This window comes from Plodia interpunctella, chromosome 5 (genome assembly GCF_027563975.2).
Source record: "Plodia interpunctella isolate USDA-ARS_2022_Savannah chromosome 5, ilPloInte3.2, whole genome shotgun sequence".
In the NCBI taxonomy this organism is placed as follows: Eukaryota; Metazoa; Arthropoda; class Insecta; order Lepidoptera; family Pyralidae; genus Plodia; species Plodia interpunctella.
Genome location: NC_071298.1, coordinates 10,375,870 through 10,401,458, shown reverse-complemented (window position 1 = coordinate 10,401,458; position 25,589 = coordinate 10,375,870). Strand labels below are relative to the sequence as shown.

Genomic DNA, 25,589 nt, shown 5'->3' with positions numbered 1-25,589 from the left:
TATTGTTTATACTGAATACTGATGGTTGTTGGGACGAAGAAGGGTTTTTAACCCTCTATATCAATTGTCGTGCGAGTATGCGAGTTCGCGCGAAGCATTCAACGCGCGAAAAACACAATATACCACAACAAATAGGGAAGTGCAAAACTTTACAATATAAAACTCGCAAAATGGGTACGAAAATGTTAGATTCATGCGACGTTTGTTATAAAAGGGTTAAATATATAATATCTCAATAACCTACCTATTGTCCACCGAATCTTATTTAAAAAAATTGCAAAAATGTTAACAAAAATAGTTGTATTACAAAATATTGTTTCACAATAATTGCTTCAATTTAAGTTCACTTAAAACACAACAAGTAATAGTTAAGTTTAACGTTATTTTACAATTTTAAATAAATATCTGAGTGTTCACGAAAATCGGCACCTAAATTTAGTTTCATTTTATATTTCATAAAAAAAAATTCTCGTTCTGTATATATTTTTTGTTTTAACAATAGCAAGTCACTTATAAATCAGAGGTGACTACAGTTTACAGAAACACACTTCACCGAAAGCACGTTTGGCCAAAAAATGTTTTTTGGTTTTTTCAAAATCTAGATAAGTTTAAATTATAAATCGGTAAATTCAGATCTTTTTGACACAATCAGGAAAACGTAAGAAAGGTATCCGAGATATATTTTTTCGGCGCAACGTGCTTTCGTTACCATGTTTCTGTCTAAGGTTCCACACTACGTGCAATCAGTTCGTTGGATATATCTTTTATTTCACTGTTTAATTTTGAGAAAGAAAGTATAAAGAACAATGATTTGAATTACCAGAGACAAAACAATTTACACAAGAAAACAGATAAATACATACAATATGGGTCCGATTTCATTTAAAACTTTCAGTTACATGACTATAGTTATAAAGTGTATCGAAGTATTGTATCTTCATTTTCACGACATCAAACGTTCAAACACAAAATATTTATATTTAAACTTGTCTTTTGAAACTAGCAAAATTATTTTAATAAGCAATTCGAAAAAACAATTTTATCTCAATCCAGATTTTATAATACCGCCGAGTTTACACGAATTCGATTCATAAAAGTAAACTGCAAATAAATATTTTGCAGTATTATGAAACTTTAAACAATCGAACATCACTTTTGAATTCTACGATTGTAAACGATTTTAAATCATTCAGCCAAACAATGGTTTTCGCAATAACAAGGTTGAGAAAAACAGTAAGCACGAAATATGTATACAGATATTATGAAATTATCACAAAAAAATAATTACATCGACAAGTTAAGATAATTTTCACAGCTCGAGGATTTTTTTATTTCCGTGTGAACTTGGCGTTATTATGACATGGTGGTATTTTTTGTACTAAGATCGAAACATTTTGCATTTGCCGGAGAGATCTGTAAATATTCCCTCTATGGCAAAAAATCAAAGTGTAAACATTTTGACAAAAATCTTTTTTAGGAGAGAATGGCGATAAACACAAACATTTGTTCAATTAGTGGCGCAAAGCACATTCTGTCATGAAAGTAAAGAAAAACGGATTTTTAACGACTGCATTGTTTTGCCATTGCTATAACCAAGTAAAATGGTCACGATTGGTTGATAAAAGCCCAGTGTTGCCAGCCGACTGGCGCCTGCTCATTTATTTACTTCACTTTCTTGACAAAAAACATTGTTTTGAAATCCTATAAAAAATTGCGTCAATATTTATAAAAAAATAACATTTTATATCACATTTCATTGAATTATTTTCACGTTTCGACAGCGCCACCTAGCGGAACAAAATCGAAACATCGCCATTTCCCCTCAATTTCACGTTTGCTACTAAAAATTTCATTAACATCACAGTCAGGACTGCACAGTCGTCGGTAGCCAGTCGTCGCGGGTGTTCGCCAATCATTGCGGGGGCGGGGGCTGCTTTATCTGTTTCTGCTGTTCCAGCAGCCGCTCTAGAGGCGAGGGGCCAGGCCCGGACCATAGAGACTACAACGAGAAATAATTTTTATTGAATTTTTTATATAAGGAAATATGTGTATGTTTTTTCTTATATTTTGAGTGTTACAGTACTATGTATGATGTATATATACATAATACATCAACATATAAACTTAAAAAATATATCATTCAGCTTGAAAACGCTAAAAATGGTGTCAAAATTATATACAAAATAAGAGCTTTTCCACAACCGCCATTTTGACAAGACCGGACGTGACGTCAAAGTCATACACCTGGGGATTGGTCATTGGCATTCTTTTCTACACATACACACATGCTGTCCCTTTTCCTCATATCGATTACGCATCGTGTAAAAAAGAGAGGACACGTGGACGCGATGACGTGCTAACACTATCCACGAACAGTCAAATGAAATTTGGCGGATTCGATATACATCGCTGATTTTTCATTGCTGTAAATAAAAGCACTCGTACAAACTACTGTCCGTGTTCGGTGATAGTGTGCTACATAATTTTTCATGATAGCCTCCATAGGATATTTGGCGACGAAGCGGCTCCGCATAGGGCTGTTTCTATCTATGGAAATTTGGAAAAATAATATCTTCTTTCGCAACTAATTACCAAACAGCGAAAGAAAACGTCTCTTGTAACTGGTTACGTAAGTTTATGTAGGAAGGCTGTGGGACGTGAGCTCACCTGGTGCGGCTTGTGGGCGGCGCCCCAGCCGTCGGGCGCTGCGCTGAACAGCGAGTACGCCCGCCGCCCCTGCTACATTCAACACTCTAATCATTTCTTCAGAAAGACCTTTTGGGTGCATTTTGAGCATTTCAATCACCCTCATTATTCTCCTTCGAATTTCAAAAAGACAACAATCTTTTTACCACCCTAATTTATGGATGGAACTAGCTTTTGTCCGCGGCTTCGCCAGCGTAAATTATTTATTAATATTAACTTCCCACGGGGACAGTGATTTTTGTAATTTTTCCATATGTCCTTCTCCACACTTCAAACTACATGTATGCAAAATTTCAAGAAGATCGGTTGAGTAGACAGAGCTTGAAGAAGTAACAACTTATTTTATTAAATATTATTTAGGATCTGTGTTAAAACATTAGAAAAATACTCATATTATCACATCAGTATTTCGACTCATTGACAATGAAATTTTTTTAAACAAAGTTAGTTCTTATACAAGTGATTATTAGAACTTTACCCCAATCTGTTCCATCTTCAACGGCTCATTCAGTGGCTCGTTAACGTTCAAATTCCTCTGCTCCATAGACCCAAACGGCATGTTATCCAGATCCTTCTGATAATTCTGTGGCTTGGGCACGGGTAGCTGCTGGTAGGGCATCTTGTTGAACTGCGGGTACATGGCGGAGTCGTAGCCCACAGCAGGGTAGTTGCCGAAGCTGTTCAATGAGGAGTTGAAGCTAGGAGACGTCACTAGGGTTTGCATGGTTTGGAGTTGAGGTTGACCTGAAAGATGTGCATTTTTTAATTATAATTTATATTTTATCGAGTATTACTTTATGAAAGTAGCCTATGTTTTTACGGGGTTCTTTAACTACGTGCATACTAAATGTCATCAAAATCGGTCTCGCGGTTTAGCCGTGAAAGTGGAACAGACAGACAGACTTATAAGAATACTGGTGTGACGTGTGGTACCCTAGAAGGTATTCTATATTCTCACGTGGATGTCGTACGTGCGTAGGGACACACAGCTTTGGCAACTATTGGTCAAGCAGGCCGTTGTAAAATAACAGCCGAATAATCAAAATTTTTGATTTTTAAGCTGAAGTCGGGCTTCACGGCATCGCAGCTCCGAACATGTCAGGTTAAGAAAGAGAGTCAGTTTGGTGGCTGTGGAGTCAATATCAAGGCTGAGGGACAACTGTAGCGTAAACTAGAATTGCTGAACTATCAATAGTATCAATAGCTATTTTAGATGGATATTATTGATGTATCAATAATAATAATATTATAATAAATCTTTATTGACAGTTTCATAATAAGGAAATATAAAGATAAAAAAATCGTCATCACAACCAAGCACCACTGAACTATGCATGAGCCTGTATCTCAACAGTGGGCTGCTTCGGAACGACACCAAAGTATATTTGATGATGAAAAAGAGCAGAATTTTAATAATATTTATTGACAGTATCGAGTCGTAATGACGAGTAGACTCGATTACTTGCAATGTTTCATCTATCTGTAAGTTCGCACTCATTTGTCATTGACATATACGTGAATGCCAATGTCTTGTGACATGACGACTCCCGCCACTTTGGCTGATAGGCGAACGGAACTGCAGCCGGACGGCTAACCAGGTGTTAGGATTAAATTCGTGTGTAATAGTTTACTGCATAAAGGTTTTACAGTAATACACAATATGGTGAAGTATTTATTGATAGTCCCACACTATCGATACTAAAGTATGCAAAACTATCGACACAATTGCTTTTTCTCAAACGATCGACAGTCTATCGATAATTGAGTATCCAGCGGCCACACTAGACAAACTTACCAATGGTGGATTGCATATAATTCTGTCCCATCATCGCATCCTTGCTCGGCCCAACCGCTTGTCCCTGGTTATACGGCAGATTCTGATAACTCTGCACGTTCGAGGGCGAGTAAAAGTTCGACTGCAAATTCATAGATGGCGCTGAAAAATTGCTATTGAAAGCCTCTGGCTTCCACCACGGCGGCTGGTAGTTCTCCCGCGGAGCCACCCAATTAGGTTGTTCATTGAATAACGATTGATTTTTGAACGTGTCATCTCGGAATTGGTTCTCGTTGTCCTGTGGACTTTGCCAGTACTTGTACTGGTTGGCGAAGCGCGGGGGCAGGTCGTTGAGGAAGTTTTTCTTGTCACCGGACATTTGGTAGTTATGGTTGAACTTGTGGCCATCTTGGAACAGCTCCTGGCGGGAGTTCTGTTTCTGTAACGCGGCCGTTCTGACGTCTATCTCTTTCGGGTTGACGACTGGCAGTCTGATATTGTTGCCCATGCCTGAAATAAAACCAATTTTGTGTGCCACGCATGCTATAATTCATGCTATAGGATAAGGGTGGTATTCCACTTGTCAAATTTATTTTCCAACTAGCTTTTGCTCGCGACATCGCCCGCTAAATATCCGACGGGAACAGATATTTTTCCTGGATGAAAGATACTCTATATCCTTCTCCATACTTCAAAGTACATATATGCAAAATTTCAAGAAGATTGGTCGAGTAGATAGAGCGTGAACAAACATATTTTCGCATTTATATAATATTAAGTTGGGATATTATTGCTATCTTTTTCGTCTGACGTAGCATATTTCTCGGCTAATTCGTTGTTCACGGACCTGTAGAATATATATATATAGGTATATGCAAAAAACAACCATTGCTTTAATTTGTTTGGTCCAACGCCATATTCAATAGCATACAGAAAGATTTAAAACAAAACGTGATAATATTACGCGATTGTAATGTAATAGCAAAAGTTTATGTTTCTAAACATATATTTTACGAAACATTACTTTCATATGTTAACATTGTTTAAATGGATTAGTTATACATGTCACACACGCTTTTTAACTTATTTTTGAAAATAATAATGACATGAAAATATTCTGCAATCGAGCGGGAATTGAACTCGCGCCCCTGTCTATCCGAGACAGTGGTCTTGACCACTGAGCTATCGAGACCATGTAATTAATTCATCTCTTTACGTCTTACGCCGACGTACAGTATTTCCATTAGACAGCAACAGGCACTCTTAACCAATATTTGGGCATTTTTAACGCAATAGCAACTTTACCTGTCGGTTGATAACTAGGGTTGTAACTGATGTTAGTGTTCTGGATACCATAGTTCTTCTGGAAGTTCATCCTCGGCTCATTATAGGTCTGTGTTGCCATATTCGGTCCCCAATTTTGTTGGCTCGGCGAATGTTCCCGTCTCTTCTGCTGCTGCGAATTCTGATTGGCTGCCTGAGGTTTTATCTCTATCTTCTCTTCCCTCTCTTTCTCTTTCTTTGGCTCTGGGTCTGTCAAAGTGAAACCATTCACATTTTCACGTTTATTTTTATTCAAATTTTAAATTCTTCCTTACATATTATAGAAAAAAAAATTCGCGTTTATCTGTACGAACGGGATAAACTCAAAAAGTACAGAATATATTGTTGTACGGTTTTCACCAATAGATAATATGAATAATGAGGAACGTTTAGGTTTATTATGATTTTACCCGAGCGAAGCCGGGACAGGCTGCTAGTATAAATAAATATAAAAAAAATGGTTGCCTGTAAACGTAGATTTTAAGCACAGTAGCCCCACATAACTTGTAACGTGCCATTGACTATCAGATATTCTAACCAAATCCCACGGGAAGCGCGCCTACTTTAATTACCCTATTTGTTAATCCAAGATATCTACTAGGTAATACTATCTAAATACCAAATTACATAAAAATCAGCCCAGCCGTTTGACCGTGGAGAAGTAACAAACATACTCACAAACAAGCTACGCCCCGGGGCTTCGCTCTCGTGGGAATTTCGGGATAAAAATTACCCTATGTGTTACTCCAGGTTATATTCTTCCCGTGTAACAATTTTCATAACAATCCGTCCAGTAGATTTTGCGTGAAAGAGTAACAAACAAACTTTCCCATTTGTAATATTTGTAGGATTTAGTTATTTTCGACCTGTGTTAACTAAGTGTGGGTAACCCGCAGATTTGTCTTTCAGAGAGAGAATTCCTCCAGTTTTCCTTCCGATGGGCAGATTGGCGAGCGACTTCATCGGCTTGGGTTGAATGACCTTGGGCTTCTCGTCCGTCTCTTCTGCGTCCGCGACAGAGTCCGGCGTGGTGGGTGGCGTCACGAATTTCACCTGAAAATAAAATAATGGTTCGGCTAAATAAGCAAATGTTAAAATTAATTCTTGCAGTGGTCGTTCCGAAATGCCAGTAGTTTGTAGCGTTTCGGGAAATACTGAAAAAGTTCCCGTGAATGACACATTTCCGATTATATTATTATGCATTTTGACTTTGAGACATGCGTATTGTGTAATAAGCTACATTAACACAGCTACTTTTTCTAAGGGCCTGTTTTATCATTTAAAATATCAAAAAATGTCACATATAAATCTATACCTGAAGTTATTTGTCATTTAGCCCTTACAAAGCATATGAAACACAATTTCTAACGCTATATATTTAAGACTGTCAAGAAATAAGACGTATTTTTAACAAACTATATTTTGGCGCTAATTTAACACCATACAAGATTGGTTGATAAACACCGAGCGTTGCCAGCCAACAGGGGACAGCGCCCTCAATTTGACGACCTCGGTGGCGCAGTGGTAAAGTTCTTGCCACTGAACCGAGAGGTCCCGGGTTCGATCCCCGGTCGGGTCAGGATGGAAAAAAATCTTTTTCAGATTGGCCCGGGTCTTGGATGTTTATTTATATATGTATATGTTATAAAATATAGTATCGTTGAGTTAGTATCCCATAACACAAGTCTCGAACTTACTTTGGGGCTAGCTCAATCTGTGTGATTTGTCCTAATATATTTATTTATTTATTTTATTTAATTAGGTTTCTTGACATATTACAATGTTTTATAAGAAAATAATTGTATAATATTTATTTTTTATCGTATCACTTATGCCAACTCTATTTGGTCCAAATAAAACAAGTATTTACATTAAACATATACAGTTACTAAATGTTGCCCGGGGCTTCGCTCCCGTGGGAATTTGGAGATAAAATATAGCCTATAGCAATCTTGGATAATGTACCTTTCTAATGGTGAAAGAATTTTTGAAATCGGTTCGGTAGTTTCGGAGATTAACCGCCTCAAACATACAAACTCACAAACGCTTATCTCTTTATAACAATAGTATAGATATCATCAAAAAAGTTTACAAACGCTGCCATATGACGATTCATCTTTTGTAAATAAGTCTTGCAATAAACTTTAAACGGATAAATAAATGGGAGCTTGCATCTCGCTCCCTCTCACCTGTTTGTTGGTCTCCTCCTGCTTCCGCATGATGGCGGCCATTGCAATGTTCACACGAGGCTTCCTCGCCTCTTTCTTGTCCTCGATTTTGCTGTCTTCAACACATTCCGGCTCCTGTGATATTAATAAACAGTAGATTATAAATTAAGATCGCAAATCAAAGCATTTGGCTCAAATTCAAATTCAATTTTTTTAATTTTATTCAATTTAGGATGATTAATGTACACTTATTGACGTCAAAAAAATTACTTAAACTAAATCTACAGCCGACTTCCAAAGCGCAGGTGAAGATGAAACGGCGCAACAAACTTCACCGCGGCTACTTTTCTCCAAACACGTCAATTAACAAATGTAGGTCTTATACATATAGATATTAAAAATTAAGAGGACGAATTCACATCATTAGTAGAAAATGACAAAATTTAAATAAAAAAAATTGACAATATTTTCAATAACATTATTGAAAATTGACAAAAATGTTATTTTGAGGGTGGGGTAGTTACGCTATATATTGAACGTTGACAGAGAAAGATATATTATTATATATTATATAATTCTAAGTTTAAGACAGAAAATCCCATCAAATTCGAATAAGCCGTTAAACTGAACAAACAGACAAAACCAAAAATCTAAAAAAAAAGTTTAGGTGAAAAAACTTTATTTTGTAATTACAGATAGACACTCCAATTTTAATTACCAGATCGTCTTGCGTTGCCATTGCTCTCTCTTCTCTCGCGCGTTCCAGAGATCCTTGCGGTTTGAGAATGCCGACGCGCTTCTCACGAACTAAACAAATAGACAAAACATTATAACTACATGTTGCCCGGGTCTTCGCTCCCGTGGGAATTTTGAGATGAAATAAAGCCTATAGCAATCTTGGATAATGTACCTTTCCAATGGTGAAAGAATTCTTGAATCGGTTCGGTAGTTTCGGAGATTACCCGCCCCAAACATACAAACTCCCAAACGCTTACCTCTTTATAATAAATTGACATGGATTGACCTCATAAACAAGACTAGCAAAATTTAAAAAACAATTATTATCGTCATCTAAAAATAAAATATTCGCAATCATCACCCTAGTAAACCTAATTTTTCTATAGGTTTAGACACTGATGTGCGTTGACGTACAGTCAACAGCACATAAACTTAAATATGTGTGTTGACGTACAGTCAACAGCACATAAACTTAAATATGTGTGTTGACGTACAGTCAACAGCACATCAACTTACCCAAATTCATTGTAAACTCGCCGCTATTACCGCGTCATAGAGGTTCATGAAGAGTAACTTGATGTGCTGTAGGCTGTACAACAAACTTCACAAAGTTTCTGCGTTGTCCGTTGACGGACATCAAAGGGAGCGTGATAGAGCAATGCGCCTTAAGAGCCATGGACTAAAAATGTCTCAGCGCTACTTATAGCGTAGTAGCTGTGCCCCGGGGCTTCGCTCCCGTGGGAATTTCGGGATAAAAAGTATAGGGTACTTTATATCCCGAAATTCCCACAAGAACCCTATGTGTTATTCCAGGTTATTTTCTACCCGTGTACCAAATTTCATAACAATCTCTCCAGTAGATAATGCGTGAAGAGGTAACAAACGAACAAAGTTATTTTCTCGTTTCTAATATTAGTCGGTATACATTACCTTTCTCCCGGAAGTCAGCCTCGGAGATGACCCTGGGCGGCGCAGGCGCAGGCGCAGGCGCGCGCTGCAGCTCCGCCAGCGCCGCGTCCGCGCTGTCTGCGCCCGCCCGGAACCTCACCACGCCATTTTCTTCCCTGTGATTATATATTAGGACAAATCACACAGATTGAGCTAGCCCCAAAGTAAGTTCCAGACTTGTGTTATGGAACACTAACTCAACGATACTATATTTTATAACAAATACATATATAGATAAACATCCAATCAGAAATAGATCATTTTCCATCATGACCCGACCGGGGATCGAACCCGGGACCTCTCGGTTCAGAGGCAAGCACTTTACCACTGCGCCACCGAGGTCGTCTAATATCAGATTTATATAATTTGTTAAAAAAACAAAACAGGTTTTAAAAAATGTATAACCGGAGTCTCCAGTCGTCATCAGACCATTGGCGCGCTTATCATCCTTGACAATACAATTTACATTATTATTAAATAAATAAATTGAAAATTGACGACAACAAGCCAGCGTTTCTGGACCGGCATAGTTAAATATTTATTTTATATAAAATTGTAAAGGGTCCTTAATAACTACTGTTTTGTTATGTTAAAAATACTTTTGTTACATTGAAGCAGCAATAAATGATTTGAATTTCATAAATATAGGACAGTTTTCAACAAGTTTTAAAACAATTTTATTTTGTCGCAAAAAAAGTCATATTTCATTCCGTGAACTTTAAATTGTACAATAAATCCTATTAATATTACAAATGCGAAGTTTATGAATGTATGTATGTTTGTTACTTTTTCACGCGAAATCTACTAGACGGATTGTTATGAAATTTAATACACGGATATAATATAACCTGGAATCACACACACGAGTAATATTTTTAACGAAATTCCCGCGCGAGCGTATAATCCGGTGCGCAACTAATTTAAAATAAATAAATAGTTATGAGACGTGTAGGAGATGTGTTCGGGACAAAGCGCCGCCAGCGCCCGCGCGCGCGCCCGCAGCCGCCGCGCGCGCGCCCGCCGCTGCCACTCCGACCCGTGTGCGCCCGCACTGCACCACACAATATTATTGTGAAACACACACACACACACACACACGGATATACACATAAAGAAAAACGTATCTCCACATTCTCCATACTGTGATCGAACTGTTTGCCAAACTTTGGGGAATACGGTTACACATTGCTGGTTTTTCATTACGGTAAATAAAACCATTGATACTAAATATGTGATGTTGACGCATTCGCAATGGCATGTATCCGAGTTCGGCGACAGTGTGGAGCTCATTGGGTACTAAATAAATAGATTTATTTATAGAGCGTGGGTGTCGCCACAGAAAAGTTTATGAAAAAGTATGTATGTTTGTTACTCTTTCACGCAAAATCTACTGTTATTGTTATGAAATTTAGTATACGGGTAGGATATAACCTGGAATAACACATAGTGTACTTTTTATCCCCAAATTCCCACGGGAACGAAGCCCCAGGGCGCAGCTAGTATACTTTTCACAGTGTGTTTAACCTTTTTTGTGGGTAATGGCGTTAGAAAATAAAATTAATTAGGTAAAATTGAATTCATTAATTTAAATTAGTCTTTTATATTTGGTGACAAACCTGATTGGCATAGTCAACGCCGGCGGATTTTATTAAAGTCGCCTAAAGGCATCTGACATGACTTTTACGACTACTTACCACCATATAGTGGCAGTTAGTCGCGTACACACAAGTGAACTAAACTATCCACCAGTGTGCAGGTTTCCTCACGATGTTTTCCTTCACCGGAACCAAGTGGTGGTCTATGAAAACTACTATACATGAGTCAGATTGGTATATGTTGCGACCCTAGTCGTGATGTGTTAGAGGAAATAAAATATTCTATGTCACTCCTTTTTTCATGTGACGTTGTGTCAGCACATCACGTCCAAGAGAAATATAATTACAGGGTCGATGCAACAACGGTCATAATTATTGATAGTATTATAAGCTAAAGTGAAGCAACAAAAAGTTGTCCTTTATTCCCCGGTCTCCCTGCTATCATTTCCCGAGAACAACCGAGGTTGTGGACCCAACAGTATACATACTCATATGGCACGAGTAGGATACGAACCTGAGACCTTTCGATCCACAGGCGGGCGTCTTAACTCATTACACCACCGCCGCTTCATTGGATGTGCAAATCGCTTCATTAAACTGTGACAATGACTCACTCATTCTCCTTATCCTGGTCGTCGAGATCGGGTAACCGTCCACCGTACGTGTCCCAACAAGCGTAGTTAGCGAACCGGAGCCCTTTGAACGAGGCCTCTAAAGGTAGGAATCCATGTAGCTCCTCGTCCTCTGGCAGCGGCACTGTGTCGTCTGAAAAATAACGGTTTCATATTGTGTTTTTTTTTTTAGGCCCGAAACCAGGTTTCGATTAAAATACCGGTATTTTTATATAGTTACTAGCTTTTGCCCGCGACTTCGCCCGCGTTATTTTTCCGGGATGAAAGGTACCCTATGTCCTTCTCCATATTTGAAACTTAATGTATGCAAAATTTCAAGGAGATTGGTTGAATAGATAGAGCGTGAAGAGGTAACAAACTTACTTTCGGATTTATAATATTAGTTAGGATTAAGATAGGATTGTTCCGCTCTAAGTGGACAATAAGCGTTAATAACGCTTTAAACTGGTTGATTGAAACACACTTGCTTGTTTTGATGTACCCAAATAGTGTTTAGGAGGTTTTGCGTTTTATACCAGTAACCCTGTAGATAAGGATCCGGTGTATCAACTTGTGCACAGATACAATGAAAGGTGCACAGATGTCACGTAAAGCAGCGCGGAGTGTAAGTGGCGCTTGTTTCATCCGTTCAGAACAATTATGTAGGCGAGCCACGAAACCGCTTACCCCACTCGTTCGCCTCAGCCCCGCGTATCGTGACAACTTTTGTTTGACAAATGGCAATTCTTCTCTTTGTTTTCATGTTTTGAGCCTATAACTTTTGCCCGCGTCTTCGCCCGCGTGAATTTCTGTGCGAACGCGAAATAGACACTATTTTCGTGCAAACTTAGACTATAAAGGAGAGTGTACCATTATAGTCATTTGGGGCGTGATTATTGAAAAAAATGTAGGCTATGTTTGAACGGGGCTCTTCATCTACATGCATACCAGCGGTATCACATACATAATATTACTATGAACTTTATTACACGAGAATACAATCAAGACAGAGACAGATATACTGCACACTAGAGACAACGGTACTCACAGCTGTCCTTGTCCAGACAGTCGTCCTGCAGTAGAGTGAGGGTGTGCACTAGAGCTGGCCACAGCGCAGGTTTAGCCGACCACTCGGCGTTGGACAAGACGCCAGATTGTGTTGTCAACCAGGATAGCCACACTTTTACTGTACATTAAAAGAAATCATTTTTCAATGATAATAAGATCTAATCTAAGGTATTTAATAAATAACAAACGTGGTTTAAATATACATATATAAAAACTCTAATTTCATTTATTAAATATCACTTTACACAACACCGATATGATAAGCTTGTTCGTTGTAAGGGCGTTTGCTGTTTTTAATATTGACCATCTATACTACATTATTATAAAGAGGTAAGCGTTTGTGAATTTGTATGTTTGAGGCGGGTAATCTCCGAAATTACCGAATCGATTTCAAAAATTCTTTCACCATTGGAAAGTTACATTATCCAAGATTGCTATAGGCTTTATTTTATCTCAAAATTCCCGCGAAAACGAAGCCCCGGGCAACATCTAGTTGCCGAATATTTTTAAATTGGCCGGTTATCCAAAAAGTCGTCTATACAGGGTTACTTGCAAGACCAGGATTTTGATCCAGTGGTTAAAACCGCCCATCTGAGATCGAAAGATCCCAAGTTCGAATCCTAATAGTGCCACATGAATTTGTATACCAATCTGACTCATGTATAGTAGTTTTCATCGACCACCACTTGCGTCCGCGGTGAAGGAAAAAATCGTGAGGAAACCTGCACACTGGTTGATTCTTATTAACTTGTGTGTGAAATGGAGAAGGCAATGGCAAACCACTCCATTAATAGTGCCAAGAAAGTTGTTGTGTCTTTAGGAGGTTTAGCGTTTGACACCAGTAACCCTGTATATCCAACATTTCAAGAAGAGTTTCGTTGAGTAGATAGAGCGTGAAGAGGTAACAAACAAACTTACTTTTAGTAGCATTTATAATATAAGTTAGGATTACACTTACATGCAGGTAAACAGCTATCCTTAGGCGGCGGCGCGCTGTACGCAGGCAGCGTTAGAGCGAGAACGTTGGCTACACACAGCTCGTGCGCGAGCGAGACGGCGCTAGCTTCCGAGGGACTTAATGCTGACGGCTGCAGTTTAAGGTCTTCAGTCGACGAATGAACCAGCCAGATTAGGACGCACGCCATCTAAAATATAACACTTTCTAGTAGCATTTGCCCGCGGCTTCGTCTGCGCGATTTTCCCACGGAAACATTATTTTTTTCGGGATGAAATGTACCATATGTTCTTGTCCGTAGTTCAAACTACAGTTGATAGACAACAACAGCATCCCCAAAAAGCATTGACGTGATAGGCAGGTCGTAAAATCACAGACTTTTACGCAGTCCTTGGACTTCGGGCGTCAGTGTAGTCCTACCTTGATAAGGGTCATAGGTTCGAAGCTGTCGGTCGCGACGAGCACCGTCAACGAAGAGTTGAGATTTTTCACTATCGCCGTAGCCGTCTCCAAGCTGAAATACGTTATTTATTAAAGCGTGTATAATTGTATATACATAGTGAAGATTGATTATTGGCAGCCTATTAAAAATTAAACGAAAATTAAATAAAAATGCACCAAATATATGGTATTATTTGATAGAAGCTTTTTACATTTTTAACTAGCTAGTTTATCCATACTAATATTATATATGCGAAAGTATGTCTGTCTGTTTCGCTTTCGCGGAACGACACTGCTGGAACGATTTCTATAAAAGTTGGAAAGCTATAAGAGCCCCTCTTCTTTTTTTAAAAAAAAAGCAACCCGAAACAGAAATTGAGTTATAAACTTTTATGGAATTTTCATTGGGATCATTTATGATACCGCCAATTGTCCTTTAAACTTAATACTTGATTTTTTTGAGGTCAATGGTGATAACTCACTCGTCGACAGTATGTATGAGATGTATGGCGCGCAGCAGCTCGGCCACGTAACACTGAGCGTCGAGCCGCAGCGGCGCCGGCGCCGGCGCAGCGTCGCGGCCGCGCAGCCCCGGCAGCACCGGCATGCTCGACTGGCTGCAACAACTTGACAAGCTCGGAGAATTGTAACAAATATGTATAATCTAGATAAAATAGACATATTTAGGATCATTATGATAATTCATAGACTGTAACAATGCAGCTGGATCTAAATACGAAGATTTAAAGTTTGTTAGAAAGTCCATTTTCAAAAAGTATGAAATTATAAAAATAAATTCAACTATATTAAAAAACAAGAAAATTGTAACAACTTTTATTAAGAAGACATCGCCATAAACGTAATATTTAATTTAGCTGTCGAACAAACATATTTAAACTTTCTTAGCGAACATTTTAGCACATTGAGACGTCACTCCTACATGTCATTTAGTATGAAGCGTTTGGACGAGTCCAAAAATGTGTGATTTTATTTTTCCTTAACATTCCAAAGGCGCATAAGGTACATAAAGATTAACATAATATAATCTTTCAGATAATAATATTCTTTTGTTCTACGACTTTTGTCTAAACGTAATAAACACAAAAATTTTCTTTTATTTAGTTTTAATGTCGTTTCTATAAAGCGTTATATAAGCGTTACAACTCTTTGTTCGATTCTGCTACATAACGCTACTGTACTGTCTCGTGTTGCTAATTTACTAGCTATTACATAGAGTTAAGGTGTGTAGAATCGCAAATTACATTGTTTTTTTTATATGAAAAAAAAAAACTACGTATATCGAAAAGTCGTAGAATAAAAGTTGCTTCTTTTGATGTACCCAAGTAGTCTTTAGGAGGTTATGCGTTTGATACCAGTAAACCTGTATAAATAAAATAACATTAATAATGTGTGAGCGTCCTACAAATAGGTACGAAACCATCGATGTAAAAGCAATCTATTCAAACTGATATGTTCGAGTGTGCACGTCACAAATAGGTACAAAACCATCGATGTAAAATGAGTCTATTGAAACTGTCGAGTGTAGACGTCACGTGGTACCCACCTGGCGGTGGCGGCGCGCAGCGTGCGCGCGAGGTTGGCGGGCGCGGGCGGGAAGGGCGCGCGCACCAGCAGGCTGCGCACGTGCCAGTACAGCGCCGACAGCCGCCGGCCGCGGCGCCACGCCAGCAGCGCCAGCTGGTTGTACGGCTGTCCCGAGTGCGCCGACACCACCAGCGCGTGTCTGCGGCGGGCTCACGATATTACACTCAGGGAATTGAGCACCCCAATGGGCAGAACGACTATGTAAATATCGATTGTCGGTGTTTCACGCGGAAGTCAAAGGACGGGCAGCGCGGGCACGAGCGAGTGTTTACATTCTCGCCGCGATTCGGTCAAAATAGAACGTGAAACGCAACGTTTTGTTACCTGACTACAGCAATTCGTTTATTAATCTGTTAATTTGTAAAATTTGCAAGTTGATAAATAAAGAGAGAGAGAGAGAGAATAAAGATACGAAGACTGAGTGTAAACGCTCACTCGCGTCGTTATTACCGCAGAAGTATTAAGGAAATATTTCGGCAGCGGCAGGAGTTGTGTCAGTGAGTGTAAATATGGGGTTCACTAGCGGCCCTTCCCGGCTTCGCTCGAGTATAGACATAATAAATTAGACACCTCAACCTTCCTCAGAAATCACACTTTATTTTGTGAATACGAATATAATGGATACAAAGAAGTAGAGTTTAATACTGACAGTTGTCTGATTCAGTCGCCACATTAGGATGTGGCGACTGAATCAGACAACTGTAGTAACATAATAGTGATACATATCTATCATGATCGTTTCATACCCTTTTCATCATGCAAAATTCACATAATAAAAGTACAAATATTAAAATCATTTTAAATCTTACTATTCTAATGTTCGAAGCTAGAAAACCCAATTGGTCTATTATATCTTTGTATGAAAATCGTGTCTATCCCGCTTTCACAGAGAAATGTACGGGGGCGAAGCCGCGGGCAAAACCTAGTACTATATATGCATACCTATAGAATGTATGCGCCTGCCGCAGCTGCTGCCTGTAGCGGGCCAGGTCCCCGAGGTGCACGAGGCAGTGCTGGCAGATGTAGCGCGCGGCGGCGGGGGGGGGCAGCCGCGCTCCCCCTGCCCCTCCCCCGACCCCGCCCCCGCCGCCGCCCCCGCACTCCGCGCCCGCGCCCCACCCCTCCACGAACCCCAGCAGGGATGCGCGACGTCTGGTTCAAATGATAGTACTATTGTTAACACTCATTTCAAAAGCAATCATATGAATTTTTGGGCATAAGACGTGTGACGCGTAAAAAGTAACTTCACAATGAAGATGCGGCTGTTATTCTACAAGTGGAAGCTGAAGCTGCTAGGGCACAACAACTCAACTAGGGAATGTTATTGTTCCCTATCAGGTGTCTTAGTTACCTTGTACCATATCCATGGGAACATATTATATGGTCCTGTCCTGGTGTAGAATCACGTGCCACACAAAATATTCATTCTAGCTAGTTAAAATTTGAACACTTCTTGAACACGTGTTTATATGTCACTGTTTTCTGATACTGTGAAGAATATTTTAACAAAATTTTAACTTTAGACACAGTTCAAAATCTTTTTTGTAGCTACATGAATTTAAAAAAAAACCAGAAAGTTTATGAAATCAAACACTGTTGCATACCTAAATGGCAGATCTAGCTTAAATGTGGTACAGATCTGGTGCAGTAGACACAGGTAGAAGCCGGCCGCAGCTTGCAGGACCCATGACAGCATAGCCTGGCCCTCACTGCGTAGAGGGTTCTAAAAATATATACATATAAACTAGAAATGCAATATTTCCATTGTGATAAAAATAAAATCTATAATCTTTTTTGGGAAATCAATATTTTTTCTTATTCAACATAAGATACATATACATCACTTCTTGACATAAAAAAATTACATAAACCATTGATCATGCAGAATCAAACATAGTTTGCTGCTGCATTGCTTTGGTTCGTAAGGTAGACATTAAAATTAAGTTTACGGCTGTTCAAATAGCAGATGAAGAAGAGGTTCACCTTTCGGTCTTTAGATATGGCTTGGAGTGCCTCAATCTGCTGTTTAAAGCCAATGTTCCATAGATCCTGCTCCACTTTCTTGTCCAAGGCATAGTCCAAGTCTAGTACTAACACTTTTTGATACACCTGAAATATTTTAAACAGTTTAACCAAAAACATTCTATACTAATATAAATATGAAAGTGTGTTTGTCTTTCTTTCATGTTAAAACTGAGCATTGGATTGAGGTGATTTTTAGTTGGAGAATGTCATAGATACCTTTTATAAACAGGATCTACAAGCAACGGCTCATTATTATATATTCATGAGTCAATAAGAGTAATAAAATGAGGAGAAAAAATTTTGCTACAAGTGCCAGTTATTGTTTATGTATTATACATACTTTTTGTAGTTGCTGTTGTGTAGCCCAGAGACTGCGTTCCTGTAGCATTGATGTTCCACTTTTGAATTTCAGTATCTTCTGCTTCAACTCATCTGCCTCCCTGGAAGTATTGTAGGTAAGTATGTCAAGTATAACATAGTTACAACATGAGTTTGAACTGGAAGTTCCCGCAATATGTTAGTTTTGATATGGATTTGATATTATTTGTAATTATTAATTGTTAAGTGCTATTAAGTTTACTAAAATAGGATAATAATTAATGATCCTGATGTTACAAATCGTTATGAACAATAGAAAAATTTTATAACAGGTTGAGTAACTTATGTGTACAAACCTTAGCATTTGCACAGCGGCATTTAGAACCATATTGATAGAGGCTTAAAGCCTCAATATTTGTCATAGCATTAGTAAATAAAACAAAATAACTAATATTGCTGAATAATTATTGGAAATGAAAAATCTAAAAACAATCGAGATCCATGCAGAGGTGTCAAATAAAATTATTTATTGTCACAATGACATTGATTTTTTTCATACTTTGTTCCATTCTAAACAAAAATTTAAAATCTCTATAGGTACCTAAAATACATGTGTGTGCCTACAATTAAATAAAACATTGAATAGTCTATGAGTCACTGTCAAAATGTCATTCAATGTCAAAAAAAAGTCGACAGTACAGTAGTACCTCTGTCCCAATTTATTTGTTTTGAAAATAGGAATTAATTAATTTGTGACAAATCGCATTTTTGGTGATTCAATTTTGGACACAAAATTCACATTTCCTCATCTTGAATCATGAGTGAAGACAGATCAATTAGTTCTCCGAGACAATCGAGCGTGATCTCACCGGTAAAGTATTGTATTGTTGCTATTGACTAATCTATAGTGCGAAAGTGATACGTACTACCTACATAATGCAATGAATCATTCATTTGTATGTGGTGATACCATGAATTTAATAAGTACTTCGGTTGTACGGAGTACCTACTAATTCCATGGGTGATACACCTACGAATGCTTACTATAGTAGTAATAAAGATATGAAAAACAACGTAATTGAAAACAAACCTTTCTACTAGTGATGTGCCAGGAAATTCACTGTTCTCACTTCTCAGAAATTTCTTATTTTCACATATATATTAACATTACATTAATGTTTTTATATCTGTGCTTATTTCGTGTTTAGGCCAATAATACTCGGTATTCATTATCGCCTTGCATTAATAGGTTTCGGTACCATTATTTATTTGTAAAATGGTACTGAAACATTCGTGCGTGAGTCCGACTCGCATTTGCCCCGAAGATTTAGAAAGAAATAATCGAGAAAATCCATGTACTTACATAACTTATGTAATATAAATCCGTACATATTATAAAAAAAGTCCTCATCGTTTTCTCTAATAAATTATGTGATTCCTGAGGAAGTTTAGATGTGTTAAATAAAAACTAGTGTTAAATAAAACATCGACGCCTTTTTTCACATGGCAACACCGAGAGAAACGTCAAAATCATAACGCTTGTCAAGCAGTATCAACAAAAAAGAAATCAATGTTTTCATTTATTTTTTGAGTTGTATTTCTTAATGAAAATCATTTAAAAATGAAAGTATCTACACGTAAAGGCCCTGTGTTTGATCCTGGCCTATGCCGGTGTTGTGGTAATATGAAAAAATGTCGTTTGTTGAACGTCGAGTACGAGTGGGGTGGGCAAAAGGAGAACTATTCCGATATATTTGTTGATTGCTTCGGTTTATACCTGTCCAATCTCGATGTTGAGCCGACCGGGCGTCTGATCTGCGCTACGTGTGTCACCAGATTAAGAGAAGCCAACTCGTTCAGGCTACAAGTGTTGCAGTGCGAACAAAGATTGCTTCAGACAGAGATACAAGTCGACGGCGACGGAAATGTGAAGTCAGAGGAACCTCACATCAAAGTTGAAACACTTGGTGTTAATATCATCTCGCCGAGACATTCTCCTGTTGAGAATTATGCCGGTAATGATGATGACAGTGTAAAAAGTGATCCAGAATTTATACCCAAACAGAAAGCTAAACATAGAAATAAGACTGTCAAAGTAAAGAAGAAAAAGTTGAAGAAAGAGAGGGGAAAAGATAATGGTGAAATGGAAAATGTGTTGAAGTATGAATCTGTGCATGAGAGGTTGCAGCAAGTTGATGTGGACACCAAGAAACCTAAAAAGAGTTACCAAATAAATGACAGTGAATTAAAAACATTCCAGAACACTTGCACTCTAGTGGAAAACACTTATATTTGTCCATTTGACACTTCATTCTCAGATTACTACTGTTTGTATTGTCGGGAGGTCCATACGGACCCTGAAAAATTACGAGGCCATACTTTAACACATGACCCAACAATATTCAAAGAGGTCTTTAATAAAAAAACACCACAAATAGACATAACGAAAATTGACTGCCGAATTTGTAATGCAACAATAGACAGTATTGAAATGGCCAAACAACATTTAGTTAATTCACACGAAAAGATCATTCATGAGGTTAATAATGAATTTTTGAAATTCAAATTGACTGCAACAAATTTAACTTGCTTAGAATGTGGAGTGACCTTTGGCTTTTTTCATGCCTTAAAAAAACACATGGCTGAACACTTTGGCACTTGTATTTGTGACATCTGTGGAGCTCATTATTTCGAAGAGAGAATGCTGATGTTGCATCAGAGGACACATCAGAGAATAGATGAGAATTTCCCTTGCAAAGAGTGCGGGAAGTGTTTCAAGTCTAAACATAGCCGGTACTTGCATGTGGCGAGGACACATAAGAAAGAGCCAGCGTATCAGTGCAATAAATGTGACGAGATTCTCTTCTCATACTCTTTAAGGTACAGACACATGATAGAAGTGCACGGTGAACAGCGAATGTATCCATGTGAGTCCTGTGATCGTACATATGACAGCCGTAAAAGTTTGAGGGAGCACAACCGAAGGTTTCATCTCAAGATATTAAAGCACCAATGTGATTTGTGCGATAAGAGGTTTTATTTGCCTTCCCGGTTGAAAGAACATTTAGCTACACATACTGGGGAAAGGAATTATAGGTGTGAATATTGTGGAAAGAGTTATCCAAGACTACGAGGCCTGAAAGTCCACATGCAGTCTCACAGTACAGAAAAGAAATTCAAATGTATGTTGTGCACAGCAGCGTTCACACAAAACATCAACCTGAAAAACCATATGAAGAGGCAGCATCAGACCGAAGGCAGTTATCATGATGTTGCCCAGTGATAGGGGATTATGCACTACTAAACTGAGATCTAGTATTTTTAACAAAGTATGAAAATAGACTTGTAATTACACTACAAAGAACATATATCATTGAAGATTATAAGGTGAAATCAATTAAAAATCGACAATATATAGGCAATTACATTTATTTTTCCCCTCCAGCCACATTATAAAATTTTTTGTTTGTGTTGTCTTTGATGTCAAATTCTATATTGCACATGTTATCTAGAAAGTTATTTGAAACATTCAATCATAGTCCTAATAAAGATTTAGTGGGATTATTTTAAAAAAATGTGTGCAAATTTTTTATTACAATAAAATAATTTAATTTCCAAAAAAAAAGCAGTAGCTATCTCGCCTGGCCGAAGATTTTACCAATTTCAGTGACATAATATTTTATTATATTGTAATTTATAGCCAGAATGTATTTATCACTACTGTATATATTGTAAATATGAATATTAAATATGAATATTAAATATGATTCGATCAAAAACTTATTGAATCTTTTTTTTTCGTCACATGGTAACCAAACCAGACATGGATCCCCCAGTTAAATGAGTGGTGTAGGAAACGCGCGTGACACACGCGGTGCGGTGACCACACACCATTAGCGGGCCACTGGGCCCACGTGCCTGTTTTCCTGCTTGGTAGTGTAAATAAAATTGTTACAGGACCACCCATCAGTTGTATACGGATACAAAACCTGCCAAACCAGTGACGCGAGATGGCTGTACCTTGAAGACATTAATCACAAATTCTACAGGCCAAACACTTATGACATAGGTGGGACTTATATAGACGCGTGCGCAGACTATTGGTTCCAATACGCCACTGAGCGAATAGCTGATATATTCCTCTTGCATCTGTTCGTTTCGAACAGAGATGACAGAGCGTTTACCATATCCATTGGCACATCTAACATAATGCAGTTTAAGAAGAAAACGAATGTTGTATTCTTGAAAACTGATTTCAAACAATTCAATGTTAAGAATACTAAACAGACATACTTAACAACATATAGTTTTAAAACAATTGACGTGGAACTGTTGAAAGATAAACAGTTATATATACCAGTGTTGTTTAAGAAAGAAGAATCGAAAGATGCAGTTGTTATAGAAGATGTTAAATATAAACATGACTTTGGATATTTGCTGATAGATCCGGTCTGTTCCGATTTTACCATTGAAGTTATGGAAGGGTTTAAGTTTAAGGTAAGTTAAAAATGTTATTATTTTTTTATGGTTCCGTTACTCAAAAGGTAACACTTATAGGATCAGATAACCTTATTATGAGAAAGAGACAGAAAGAGAACTACAGTTCATATTATCCATACATAAGTAAATGCCGTTGCCCTACGAGTCCGTCATGCATTAATATTTAATTAGGCCGCTGTTATTTTCTCTCATGGTCGTCTTTTTAATTACAAACACAAGGTTTTCATTCAATACGAACTGAGAGATAAGAGAGACGAAAGGTCAATGGTTCTTTCGTTCTCTTTTATTCATGTTGAAACATAGGCTACTTTTTCAAAAAATCAACCCCCAAATTAATGAATAATAAATAGGGGGTGAAAGATTGTATGAAAATCATGTTTGTTTAAAAAACACTCGAGCGATGCCGCGGGCAAAAGCGGAATAAAATTGTATAGAGGTTGTTTTTCTAATTGTTGTAGGTCCACCGAGCCCTGCTGGCCGAGAGCAGCGAAGTCTTCAAGGCCATGTTCAAAGATGAAATGGTAGAAGGGCAGAGTGGCTACTTGAAGTTAACTGATGTCTCCAAAGAAGACTTCAAAGCAGTCCTAGAGTTCATTTACACCGGCACCACAGATAACATCGAAAATCGTAACGTCTTCAACATCCTCCCACTCGCTGACAGATTCAACCTCCCTGGCCTCCACGAGTTGTGCCAATATGTTCTCGCCCAACACTTAACCATAGACAACGCGCTTGTAACTCTTGTCTATGCCGACATACATAATGCCGACTATCTTAAAACTGAAACTTTGAAACTGATAAAAAATAACAAGTCTATAATAAAATCTGACGAGTTTAAGGAAATCAAAAGTGCAGAATTGGCAAGAGAGGTTTGCGAATTTTTGGTGCTTTGTGATTAGATGTTTAAGTAAAGTTGTAAAGATTTTCACTTTTGTCTGTGATTTAAGGATAAATATTCGTTAAAAATTGCCCAGCCAGTGGTACACAAAATGAGTTATTAAAAAAAATCGAATAAGATTCAAGTTTTTACAAGTGTTATATATTTGTTATTATTTTATTTTTTGTATTATTTTATCTCAGTGTAAGTACTTATATTTTTGAAAGATTTATAGATTTGTTTATCGAATACAGCTTTTTTGCAACTGATATGTTTACATATAAAGCAGAATTGAAAGTCAATTGTTTTACTTGTAAATAAACTTAATAAAGTTATTGTTTATTTTACTTATGGATTTCAATTATCTGAAAAGACAGGGTCAAATCAGATTATGTTTGCTATGGGCGGTGTAAAAATATACGTTTACTTTACGGCAAGGTTCTTGACTTGTGTGACAATGAGTAGAGATGACGTCACATTTATTGTATGAAAAAAGGGTTCCAAATAAGGGAACTAAAAAATACTACATCATATAATAAATAAAATTGATCAATTAAAGCGACAATTGAATGAATTAAAAATTTAATTTTTTACCCAGGCGTCCATGCAATTATTTTATCTATGGTCCGTTTTTTCTTACGAGGCCTAACACGTAAACAATTTGAACTGTACTTATTATTGGAAATAAATCAAATATTGCATCAACAACTCAAAAATTTACATAATACGACTTATCAGAAAAAAACTGAGTTTACGTTGTATCAAATTTCTAGCGTGGCCAGTTAAAAATAAATTGGCTTATTCAGTTATAATTTAGTGCAACAAGTAGCCTCGGCGGTCTAGCCGTCCAACCTGGTGGTTGGGTTCGAATCCTAAAAGAAAATCCATACTTAGTTACAATACTCTATACTCTATTGCACAAAAAGCGAAAAGTACAGAAATATCAACTGGCACTTATGCGGACTTTTCGCTAAAGCGATATAAGTACCTATATACATATAATAAAACAGTAGAAAAAAAAATCCTGTACATGGAATATATTTCCATAAAAACAAAATTAGGCGATAGAGTCATAGCAACAGAGAAAGAATTTGAAAAAAAAAATCTGTACACGTTAATCTTCGGAACTACTGGACGGATTTGAATGATACTTGTTTTATTATATAGCTATCAAGCCTGTCGTTCAGTCTGATGAGCATTTTCTGTTGAGGTATAAAAATTTAAAGATCTGGAACACCTGATGTAGATCCATGATGGTACAGCGGAACATAGAAATGACGACGCCTGATCAGAAGTTGTTCAACCTGATGAGCATTTCCTGTTGATGTATAAAAATCGAAGATCTGGAACACATGAAGAAGAGACATGATAGTCCAGGTAAACTATAGGAAATATATATTTAAGTCGTATGAACATCTTCTTTATAGGTAGCTATCGTTACGCTTTGTCTGTACAGTTAAATTTCTCTAATAATTTTGACTCCTTACCAAATATTGTTCGGCCACGCGGGCATCAGCTAGTCTATGTAATATGAAAGCAATATAGCAATACAAGTTATCGCTTTAGCAAAAATTGCTTATAAAAGTTATTATCAATGTTCTTGCCTATTTATCTTTGATTCTCGAGTCCGGTTGTTTCCGCCGACATAGAGCGACGGAGCCCAGGGTCCGCTTTCATATTTTTATTCTACTATTCGAACGGTCTTCGGCAACCTTAGATGTTAGACCGTTGACACGCAATCATCCTTGACGGCATCAAGTCATTCTGTATCTTGCGACCAAAATTGAAAACAAGTTAAGTAATTTTTTCCTATAAAATTTATTCAACAGCAGCGACGCCCTCACCGGGCCATATAAGTTTGTTCCTGTGTACAGGTAACTGCAAGTGTCGGTTGCGCATTGCGCTGCGCATGCGTGGCCTCGGCTCCGGAACGCGGC

The 25,589-nt window shown here is 37.8% G+C and overlaps 4 protein-coding genes across 6 annotated transcripts in view; 3 read left to right on the top strand and 1 right to left on the bottom strand.

The window, feature by feature from the left end:
• The window catches only part of RpS23 (Ribosomal protein S23), a 66,076-nt gene that overhangs the window by 11,040 nt on the left and 29,447 nt on the right, over positions 1-25,589 (top strand). The window lies entirely within an intron of this gene.
• Positions 284-18,811, bottom strand: LOC128669873 (uncharacterized). 3 transcript variants are annotated; one of them, XM_053745079.1, is made up of 21 exons: positions 18,632-18,811; positions 18,298-18,397; positions 17,916-18,041; positions 17,537-17,655; positions 16,875-17,084; positions 15,892-16,071; positions 14,810-14,953; positions 14,307-14,400; positions 13,890-14,076; positions 12,912-13,049; positions 11,867-12,017; positions 10,604-10,708; positions 9,640-9,773; positions 8,690-8,778; positions 7,993-8,106; positions 6,670-6,856; positions 5,786-6,013; positions 4,502-4,990; positions 3,185-3,450; positions 2,668-2,739; positions 284-1,999 (listed from the first exon to the last, which is right to left on the bottom strand). In XM_053745079.1, exons 1-21 carry the CDS (start codon positions 18,661-18,663, stop codon positions 1,913-1,915), a joined length of 3,252 nt encoding a protein of 1,083 aa, XP_053601054.1. In that variant the 5' UTR covers positions 18,664-18,811; the 3' UTR covers positions 284-1,912. The 3 variants fall into 3 exon arrangements, with proteins under 3 accessions (XP_053601054.1, XP_053601055.1, XP_053601056.1); XM_053745080.1 differs by having other exon boundaries at positions 2,668-2,736; XM_053745081.1 differs by having other exon boundaries at positions 14,810-14,944.
• Positions 18,953-23,999, top strand: LOC128669877 (TD and POZ domain-containing protein 3-like). The gene is made up of 3 exons (XM_053745091.1): positions 18,953-19,146; positions 22,233-22,772; positions 23,234-23,999. Exons 1-3 carry the CDS (start codon positions 19,093-19,095, stop codon positions 23,672-23,674), a joined length of 1,035 nt encoding a protein of 344 aa, XP_053601066.1. The 5' UTR covers positions 18,953-19,092; the 3' UTR covers positions 23,675-23,999.
• LOC128669875 (zinc finger protein 54-like) lies at positions 19,186-22,054 on the top strand. Its single transcript, XM_053745089.2, has one exon. It carries the CDS (start codon positions 19,897-19,899, stop codon positions 21,556-21,558), a length of 1,662 nt encoding a protein of 553 aa, XP_053601064.1. The 5' UTR covers positions 19,186-19,896; the 3' UTR covers positions 21,559-22,054.